Consider the following 11,015-nt stretch of genomic DNA (forward strand, 5'->3'; position numbering starts at 1 on the left):
TAAGGTTGCATATCAACATCGATATACTTAAAAAAAATCATTAGCAAAACAGTTTAAAACAATATAAAAAATCAAAGTTAAGCCATTGGTTTACATAAAGTTTGTATAAGCATCATTTTCAATTTTTTATAGTCCTTCGGTCTCAAATTAAGTGTCTTAAGCTTATTACGACTTTGTATTAAATCTAGTACAAAGTTAAGATAGTTATTTTGAGACGGAGGGAGTACATTAGAAACATTTTTTTTGCGGATGACATCAGAAACATTTTATATATACACGTTTGATAGGCTTGGATGCAGACATATACAGTTCATCATCATAGGCTTCAATTTTAATTTCTTAACCGTGAAAAATATTGCAAATTTGGGAAGTACAGGCTGATGCTGATAGAAGAACTACAATCCAGATCCAAAAATTGAGCAGAAACCCACTGGAGCAAAAGAGACACAGGAGCAAAATTGTCAATTTCCACCTGTGGCGACGCCCCACCTCCGGGTCCCGGACCCTGCGCCGGCGTGACACTCACACTAGATCTGCTACTCGACATTGTTGCGTGCTCTGACGTCATCTCCGTCCTCCGCTTCGCGAGCACCACCAAGCCCATCCGCGCCGCCATACGGGTCCCGGACCCTGCGCCGGGGTGACGCTCCCGCTGGATCTGCTGCTCGACATTGTTGCGTGCTCCGACGTCGTCTCCGTCTCCGCTTCGCGGGCACCGCCAAGCCCATCCGCGCCGCCATCCTCGACCAGCACTTCCGCCGCTTCCTCGCGCAGCGCGCCGTGTGCATGACCGGCTTCGACCTGGTGCTGCTCCTCGGCATCTCATACAACACCGGCCGCCCGGAACGCGTCGTGAAGGCCGTGCCCTCCGACGAGGTCGTCTGGGAAGGGGGAGGGGCGGTGGAGGTCGGCCTGCCACCAGCCACCACATGCGCGAGGCAAGGAGAGGTGGACGACGGGGTGGGCCGCTGCCGATGCAAAGCGAAGCGGAGCGATGGAGGCATGGAGTACGAGGGGCGAGGCTTCTCCCTCCCTATCGCACGACGCCACCGTAAACCTCCAGCTCACACGTCGTCGCCTCCTTTCCTCCTAGAGATCCTCCCTGCCCACCTGCAACGCCGCCTCTACCTGCCCCTTCCTCCTTCGTCGCCTCACCTCCCCTCTCCGCCATCGATGGACCGGCCTCCTCCTCAGACAGACCGAATCCACCCCATCCCTGTACAGGTGAAGGACATGGGCTTTATTTTTAAAATAAAACATTTTTTTTCACTTAATGAAGGACCGCGGATTGATTTAAAAAAATAAGGAAACATTTTTACAAAACTGTCACGACGGACGACAGAAGCCATCGGTGCTTTATTATTAGAAAAAGATATATTAAAAAACTAAATATATATATAAAAAATAAACGGACCGTGCCCTGCCGGCCCGCGCGCCAGCCTCCAGGCTGAGGCACGGCCTGAGGCCGTGCTTCGTGTCGGGCCCGAGCACGATTAGTCTGTGCCGGGCCAGGCCCGTGTCATGCCAGGCATACGGGCTGTCGGGCCGGGCCGACGGCCCGTTTGGCCATATCTGCGCAGCTTTACAGAAACCCCCCTCGTCTCCTCCGCCATTCCAGCGTTCCACCCCGACGAGCGGCTCGCTCCTCCGAGTCCGTCCTCCTGCTCGCTCCGCCTTCCCCACCACTCCACCCGGCTCGCCCGCTCGCCCGCCGGGCCGAGATCTCCTTACCCCCTCGCCGCCGCCACGTCGCGACCGCCGCCCCGTGGACCCCAAGGCTCTTCCGGCCGCAGATGCGTCCCCTCCTCGCCCTCGCCGTGTGCGCCCTCCTCGCGGCGGGCGCGGCCGCCGCGGGGGAGGATGCTTCCAACACGACCAACAAGTTCCGCCAGCGCGAGGCCAGCGACGACATGCTCGGCTACCCCCACCTGTGAGTCCCCCCTGCCCAGCCGCCCCTCCCGCGAGTCGCTCTAGATTTGGGATCGCTGCTAGATCCTCGGCGACGGAAACTATCAGATGACATGTTTGCTTCCTCGCTTCTGCTAGGCCCGCCGCATCCGTTGGCGTTAACCATTTCCTGCGTGGTTCCTCGTAGCCGCGTTGCTGTTGTTGACCTCAACCAGTTTGTGTGTGATTGCTGTGCCAGCGCTCAGTTCACGCCTTCACACCAGAGGCTCTGTTTATGCTTAGAACGGCGCTATGTCCGCAAATTATGTTAAACCACTTTATGGTTTCTGTAATTGGCATATTCAGTGCTTAAATTACTCGACGTTTCACATTGCTAGTTGATCTATAAGATGCACTGAACTCATCACATCATACCTGAATCTGGTGTTCTATGTCATGTTATCTAGTTAAGCAGGCTACTCGTCCAGAAGAATGCGATTCCCAATTCCGATTCATGCTGGTCTGGTTGCTTTTGTGTCAACCTGAGCTCCATTTCGCCTGCACATATGATGCACATGATCTGATTGCACGGCCTCACCTATCAAACCGTGGCATCATTTGGGACCTGGGCAACCTTTTACCCAGAAAATTTGCTCACATCCCATGATTCCATAAGAGTTAAAACCCCCAGTAAGCTCTTACAGCCCCCCTCTACCATACCCAACCAAGAAAAGTAATGAAAAGACATGAGAGTGAGCTGAAAAGGTGGAAACTCTTGCTTTTGTGAGGCCTGCACCAAAACCTAGTAAGAACTTCACCGACGCCTCTTAGAAGGTGGTTTTATGATAGCTCCTTACTGTGAAAGTTGCGGCAAAACACGACTATCGCCTGAAATTCACAGAAAAATCATGGGATCCATGTATGGCTTCTGCAAAATTGTTGTCTGTGTCTGGAACATTTGTTGATCTCAGATAGAACTAAAAATAGCTTCGACCATGTCCACATAGATATCATATTATCATGTGGCATTAGATATCAACGATGCTAATGCTTTTGCTGGTAACCTGAATTTCACTGGCACATTAATTCTTAAAACTGCTAGAAAACACCATACAGGGAGCACAATGCATAGTTATTTAATAGAGTACTTACTAGTACATTTTATATCTGTATACGGAGTAGCTTGGTTTGTTAGATTAAAATATGTATTTTCTTCAAGTTATTGATGTTTAGTATTGCTTTTTTTCCTTTCGCTAAAGAAGACTGCAACTTAAGCGAAGTCACTTTATCTTATCCATGACATGATTTATGTGCACACCTGCTGACCTGCAAATGGTACAAGCACACAACTTACTCTAGTAATTTACTTAGGCCAGAGGATATGCGTTGTATCTAACCATTATGCACATTACATATTTCAAAGGTGCCCAGGCAAATAATGTCAGCAGTCTGTACGGTTTGATGTATACACTTCACAATATAACATCTGTAAACCTTCTGTAGTGATGAAGATGCATTGTTGAGTACCAAGTGTCCAAAACACGTGGAGCTGAGATGGCAGACCGAAGTTAGTTCCAGCATTTATGCAAGTCCACTGATTGCTGATATCAACAGGTATATGCTTGAGAAGTTGTTTAGCCTCTTCTGTCTTTAGTATCGCGCTGATCTGTGTCATATGTACCCGATCATTTCATGTTTCCATCCTTTTTTGCTTACCTAAAGATGAAATTATCGCTCCATGCTCTGTAAAGAGTAGTGTGTTCCCTCTGTTTGATCACTATAGTAATAATGTGGTATATCAGATAAGTACATCATCACCATAAACAGAGTAGCTGTAGCTTATTTCCCCTATATGATTTTAGCTTAGAAAGTCCAAACTGCAGGCATTTCATAGACATGCTAAATTTGACTTATTAAATATTTTAATGTCAGATGCATGCATATTTTTTGCTTCCAGTTGCTGCCTTAGCGCCTTCTATCTTTTTATCGTTCTATTTTGAACACACTTGAATGAACTTCTTTTTGTTGTGATAGTGATGGAAAGCTGGAAGTAGTGGTGCCATCATTTGTCCATTACTTAGAAGTGCTTGAAGGTTCCGATGGAGACAAACTACCAGGTGAGGCTTCACCTCTCATTTCACATGCTATGAGCTCTTTGTTACATATTCTCGAAAATTTTCAACCGAACTATATTTAGTTTAAGATACACCCTGCTATGCCCTGAAGAACTTTCAGTTAATATCTGTTATCCATATCCTTGTTAGTCTGGTTTACTTTTCTTTTTAATTGGTCTGGTTTACTTTTCTTTTAATTGGTCTGGTTTACTTCTCTTTTTAATATATATTTGTTGAAACATTAATTCCAGGATGGCCTGCGTTTCACCAGTCAAATGTTCATTCAAGTCCTCTTCTCTATGACATTGACAAGGATGGCACACGGGAAATAGTGTTGGCTACTTACAACGGTGTAGTGAATTTCTTCAGGTAAGGAACTCAATATGTGGCCATCTTTATTTCTATGAACATGCGGATCTTTATTTGTTTGTTATGTAGGATATCAGGTTATCTGATGATGGACAAGCTAGAGGTACCTCGTAGGAAAGTTCATAAAGATTGGTATGTTGGACTAAATCCAGATCCAGTAGATCGTTCCCACCCGGATGTTAATGACAGTTCAATTGCGAAACAAGCTGCTTCTGAGGAATCTCACTCAGACATTCAGCACAAATCGGTTGGTGATGAATCTTCAAAGGAACCTCAGTCACGTAAGTTAGCTTATAATCTGATGCCACATCTCTCACTGGTCTATACTAATGCCTTGTTTTAGTTCTGCATTTGGATGTAAAGATTTTTCACTAGCAATTTGTATCTGGTAGGCTTTGCGGAAGGTATATGTACTGTTTCTTTACATTTGAATCAGGGGCTATTAGTTTGGTGTTCGTCTTTTTCCCTATCAGAAAACTAAAAAGGTTTATTTGCTCCACCACAAAGTATTGCTGTGTGGTGAACATATTTGTCAACTAAGTTCATCAGTATGAGGATTGATAAATGTTTTAAAGAAATTTGACATTGCATGCATATAGTAATCATTGCACTACTCTGATGTGGGTAGTGGACTATCCATGCCGTCCTGCTGTGGGGGTGTGAATGCAGGAAGGATGCATTTTGACATTTTCTGTTTATTACTGTAGGAAGTACAACCAACACACCACAGGGAGCTGATCCCTTGAAACATCCATCTGAGGTACAGTCGGCCGAAACAAAACCTAATTCTACCGCTGAAAAGGAGAATCCAGAGTTGCCAAAAAATCCGAAAACCACAACAGAGAGTGCATCACATGCTCAGAGAAGGTTGCTTCAAACAGCAGATAAAAGTGATGATCAAACGGGAAGTGCAGAAACTCATGGTAGTGATGCAGGAACAACAGGAAAAGCAACTGTTGAAAATGACGAGCCTTTAGAGGACGAAGCTAATGCATCATTTGATTTGTTCCGGGATGCAGAAGATCTCCCTGAAGAGTACAGTTATGATTATGATGATTATGTTAATGATACCTGGTGGGGAGACGAGGATTGGACAGAACAAGAGCATGAGAAAGCGGAAGATTATGTGAGCATAGATGCTCACATATTGTCGACCCCAGTAAGTGAGCCTTTTTGTTCCATTTTACATATATTTTGATGTTTGTTCTAGTAATGTTCTTGAGTTATTTACTTGGTTTGACATTTTTTCTACAGGTAATTGCAGATATTGACAACGACGGTGTACAAGAAATGGTTATTGCTGTATCTTACTTCTTTGACCGCGAGTAAGGCTGCTTTCTCTGTTACTAATGCATTTCGTGCGTGTTGATCATGACATCTGGATGATGACTCATAAATAAGAATCTCTGAACGTCAGTTTATTTGTGATGTCCTATGTTGCGTGCATGTTTCATTAATGCTCTCCAAGATTATTTTTTCAAAAATAGGACATCCATTTGTTCTCTCTTACCATGGACTGGTTGGTTGATGATGGTGCTTATGGCTAGCTCAATTAGATTGTGCATTTGCTTCCCTGACTAAATTTATGCTTTGCTTTGATTGTTTTTGTTCTATATCATGCTTGTTCGAGTAATGAGTTGAAGGTGCTAAACCAGAAGCTAGGTGTTTTTTTATTTTGCTGTGTTATTATTGATATGATTTTTCTTAATGCAAAGTTTTCAACCGCAACATGAGCACTTCATTATATATTGCCTGTGTTACCGTGGTGGTGTTCCTTTTGCAGTATAGTAATTTGCTGTCTTTTACTGGCAGGTATTATGATAACGCAGAGCATTTAAAAGAGCTAGGAGGGATTGACACAGGAAAATATATTGCAAGCAGTATAGTTGTTTTTAACCTTGATACAAAACAAGTCAAATGGACAGCAGAACTCGATTTGAGCACTGAAAGCGGGAAATTCCTTGCCCATGCATATTCGTCTCCAACTGTGGTTGATTTGGATGGTGATGGAAATTTGGATATCCTTGTTGGAACTTCCTATGGCTTGTTTTATGTTCTTGATCATCACGGTAAATTCTTAACCTCATAATGTGAAGTATTGCATCCAAAAGCAGATTTAGGCTGAGCTGTCATTCCATATACTGCATATATTTAACTCTTGTAGCCTAGTGTTTCTTCACTAGAATTGTACAAGACCTGGTGTAAAGTATAATCAGTTTTTATCATTCTATTTTCCATTTGGAAAAATCGTTTATAATCCACTGAAATCCTCACAGGGAAAACAGGAATTTCCACATCGTTAATACTTTTATCTTTGCTGTGCTGATATGTGTGAAGTAACCATGAGCTCTGTGTTGTTGATTTGTTAATATAGGTAAGACTAGGAAAAATTTCCCCCTTGAGATGGCTGAGATCCATGCACCAGTCATTGCGGCAGACATCAATGATGATGGTAAGATCGAGATGGTCACTGCTGATGTGCATGGTAATGTAGCAGCTTGGACTGCAGAGGGAGACGAAATCTGGGAGGTGCATCTGAAGAGCCTTGTTCCACAGGCAAGTTTCACCATATTCTTTGTACGGTGATAACCGAATACAACAACAACAAATCCTTTAGCCCAAACAAGTTGGGGTAGGCTAGGTTGCTGATAACCGAATGCTTATATAATTTGGTTGTCTATTCATATGCCATTGTAATCCATGTCCCTTGACAATCTATACTCTGCAATGGCTACACATGCTGAAGATGCTTGCCTAGTTTAGCTCAGGAGAATAAGATTCATTTAGAATCTTCCTTCAATCTTCTTAATATTCAACCATTCCGCCTTCTGGTTCTATTAAAAATTGTTTTAACACGGATTCATAACATCATATTTGGTTTTAGTTAAAATAGACATATTTCTATCACAGCATCTTTCATCTTCTTTACTTTGTTGCATTTTGGCTTTTCTATATTCAATCTGATTGTTATTATCATATGATGACAGAGACCTACTGTCGGGGACGTCAATGGAGATGGCCACACCGATGTTGTGGTCCCAACTGTATCTGGAAACATTTACGTTCTTAGTGGAAAGGATGGCTCAAAAGTTCAGCCTTTCCCATATAGAACACATGGAAGGATCATGAGTCCTGTCTTGTTAGTTGACATGAGCAAACGTGGAGAAAAGACGCAAGGACTAACCCTTGCTACTACGTCCTTTGATGGTTATTTGTATTTGATCGAGGGCTCTAGTGGCTGTGCAGATGTTGTTGACATTGGAGAGACCTCGTATGCCATTTCTTCTCTGCTCTTAAAGACATTTGGTAGCATTTTTGGATATTTGTACTTGCATTTCACCAGAATGTGCTCACTGCTTTGCACATTGACAGGTACACTATGGTTTTGGCTGACAATGTGGATGGTGGAGATGACCTTGATCTGATTGTTACTACCATGAATGGCAATGTCTTTTGCTTTTCCACTCCCTCACCACACCATCCTCTCAAGGTAGGCGATGCGTAGCCTCGGTTGAACTGTTTGCAATTTCTGCTTGAGCTTGGTTTATACGTAGAGGGCATAAAGCGTGCTAAGAATGTTATTTCCCATTCTAATTTGATTGTAGGAATGGAGATCGTCAAACCAAGGAAGGAATAATGCTGCATATAGGCACAACCGTCAAGGTATTTATGTTAAGCATGGTTCCAGGGCATTCCGTGACGAAGAGGGCAAGCATTTCTGGGTTGAATTTGAGATTGTAGACAAATACAGGGTTCCCTATGGGAATCAAGCTCCTTACAACGTCACGGTACATCCTGTGAGCCTGAAACCTCACTCGACGGACAAACTAAATACTTTTACTAACTCCAAACTTTCTCCATTCTACTGCTGGGTTTCAGGTAACTTTACTTGTCCCAGGGAATTACCAGGGAGACAGGCGCATTGTGGTCAGTCAAGTCTACAATGAACCAGGACACAAGCGGATGCAGCTCCCCACTGTGCCAGTCAGAACCACAGGAACCGTGCTCGTGGAGATGGTGGACAAACACGGGCTGCATTTCGCCGACGAGTACTCACTCACCTTCCACGTGCACTACTTCAAGCTGCTGAAATGGCTCGTGGTTCTGCCGATGCTTGGGATGTTCCTTGTCCTCGTCATCCTACGGCCCCAAGAAGGTGCACCGTTGCCATCGTTTTCGCGGAACAACATCGATTAGTGGCTCCCACGGTGAAGCAGATCAAGGGGACGGCCCGCCGGCTCTCCCATGACAGGGCCTCTGCACACCGTAACACACCGGGGAGCGAGCGCGACCTGCACCATGAGATGAGAAATCCTGTATGCCGCTCCCCACCCACCAGTTAACTAATTGGGCAGGGCAGATATAGTTTTACAGTATAGAAATACAGTTGAGTTTTGAGGAAGAATTTTTTGACACAGTTGAATTATTTTCTAACTGGTGATGTGACATCGTAACCCCATTTTGTGTCGACCTGATGTATGTACTCAAGGGGTCCCTGTTTTTGTTGTTCGGCTTCAGGCGATGGTCTGCATTTCTTCAGTTTCTTGTGATGTCCGGAGCTTGTTTATGTGCAAGGCCACAAGGGTCCAGATTCTGAACCGCTGGGTTTCTGTTTTTTATCTGAAAGCAGGTCAGGGAATGAAAGAAATATGTGCATGCCTTTGTTGTTTTATTAGTGAGATGAGGGGCTTATCTTCGCTTGTGCCAAAATTAGCAGTTAGATGAAGATCTATCAACCCATTTATGCTTGCGCCAGTCTCGATGTTTAGACCAGATTGTTTTCAGTCAAATTTGGAAGGAGAACTCTCAGTCTAGCAGCCCTTTTGTGCGTGACGTCTGAGATGCTACCGGGGAATGTTGGAACCAATTCTCTCAGTTTTTACTTTCCTGGCTCTTTTGTTTTCTTGACTGGATTAGTAAGCGGTTTGCCCCCCGTGTAATAGTCTCCCTCTATTAAAAACAGCATGATAAATGTCATACGTCAGATACGAGCACATGTCAACTCCAAATATTTTTTATGACACATTTTAGTGATGTGAGGATGACAATTTTAATTGTCAAGCATGACAACTTTTGTGTTTTAGATTATTTTTGATAGAAACTTGACTTGTCATTAGAATTTGCCATTTCTCCGAAGAAAAACATCAGCGCCGAAGTGCCACACAAATAATAATGACATTTGTACAAAACACCGATGAGGGTTGCAGTTTCCAAACTGCAACACCAACATAGGTACACATTTTTTAAAGTCAGCCTCAAAGGATCTCGATTTGTTAAAAAGGAAAAAAAGAGTCCTGATTTATTTATGGAAAACTGGACGAAAACATTTATGACATGACTAGCTTGGCTACCAACGTGAAGTGGACACACCATCAAAAAGAATGCCAAAGCCAATGTTGCCTACATATGTCATCATCATCACCCCCAAAGGGAAGTGACATGCATTGGAATGACACCATCATCTGATTTGGTAAATTGTGATTGAAGATTTTCAAGCGAAGGCCAAAATCACGAGGCAAGAGAGGCTTCGGAGCTCCACGATGATACGCATGGCAGGCAACGACACCCTCATGTGTCATCATCGTCGGGACAAACATGCAATGGGTGAACCTCACCCCCTCACGCATGGTAAGTAGATAATGAAGCATGAGCTCAGCTGCTAGGCAAAAGTGGAGATTGCCAAATAATTGAATAAACTTGTTGATATAATACCATCCTGTTGCCTTGCTTCAGATTTTTCTTGTAAAAACTGCATGTTATTTTCTGGCATAGCTGAAGTTCAAATCTGAAATCCATTTAAGAAATCTTTTGCACTGAGAACAAAGTACACGGCGCAGCTGAGTTATAAATTCCCAAGTTGGTCGTGAGTTTTGTGCTTTGTATCTTTACAGATCGTGGCAGATTGTTGTCGCTGGCGGCGAGGGCTAACTGATCTCCGGTGTGCTGCGCAGCACCCGTACGTTCCATGGTGCACAAATCCATCATCTGGAGTCTGCTGCTGTAGCCCTTTATTGGTTCGATTTTTACAAGTGTTTGTGAAATACAACTTCATAAGTTGGTTTCGCTTTACAAGGGTAATGGTCTTCTTCTGAGAAAGCTGCAAATCTTCCTTGGTATAGACACCGGTCAGCGTCGGAATTTTCCGAAGGACGGCAACTTCGGTGTCATCGTCATCGGCTGACCCACTCGGAGCTCCTGTCTCCGGCGGCGGCCGGCACGTCCTGCCGCGGTTCCTGCCTCCGGTGGAAGTCCCTTCGCACGGTCCACAGCGCCTCGTTGCACCGCCGCATGGACGGCCGGTCCTGCCTCGCCGGCATCACGCACTGCTCGGCCAGCCGGAGCATCCCCTCCATGGCCGCCACCGACGCCGGGCTCCTACGTACCCTCGGGTCCATGGCCACCACCGCGTCGCCTCCCCGGAACTTCTGCAGCGCCCACTTGGTGGTGGCGCGGCGCTCGATGGGCGGGCGGCCGGTGACGAGCTCGACGAGGAGGACGCCGAAGGAGTAGACGTCGCTCTTGTCCGTGAGCTGGAGCGTGCCCAGGTACTCCGGGTCCAGGTACCCGGCCGTGCCCACCACCTGCGTCGTCACGTGCGTTTTTCTTTCGAAAACAAAAGCAACCATCCACCAAACCATAACCAGC

At 45.0% G+C, this 11,015-nt stretch overlaps 1 protein-coding gene across 1 annotated transcript; it reads left to right on the forward strand.

Annotated features, from left to right (window-relative positions):
• The first annotated feature begins 1,621 nt into the window (after positions 1 to 1,621).
• Positions 1,622 to 8,824, forward strand: LOC123453117 (protein DEFECTIVE IN EXINE FORMATION 1). The gene is made up of 13 exons (XM_045129884.1): positions 1,622 to 1,930; positions 3,391 to 3,501; positions 3,922 to 4,004; positions 4,253 to 4,370; positions 4,440 to 4,651; positions 5,078 to 5,529; positions 5,625 to 5,695; positions 6,183 to 6,439; positions 6,745 to 6,926; positions 7,358 to 7,641; positions 7,743 to 7,860; positions 7,976 to 8,158; positions 8,250 to 8,824. The coding sequence occupies exons 1-13, from the start codon at positions 1,794 to 1,796 to the stop codon at positions 8,565 to 8,567; spliced, it is 2,526 nt and encodes an 841-aa protein (XP_044985819.1). The 5' UTR covers positions 1,622 to 1,793; the 3' UTR covers positions 8,568 to 8,824.
• Positions 8,825 to 11,015: the final 2,191 nt, after the last annotated feature.

This window comes from Hordeum vulgare, chromosome 5H (assembly GCF_904849725.1).
Source record: "Hordeum vulgare subsp. vulgare chromosome 5H, MorexV3_pseudomolecules_assembly, whole genome shotgun sequence".
In the NCBI taxonomy this organism is placed as follows: domain Eukaryota; kingdom Viridiplantae; phylum Streptophyta; class Magnoliopsida; order Poales; family Poaceae; genus Hordeum; species Hordeum vulgare.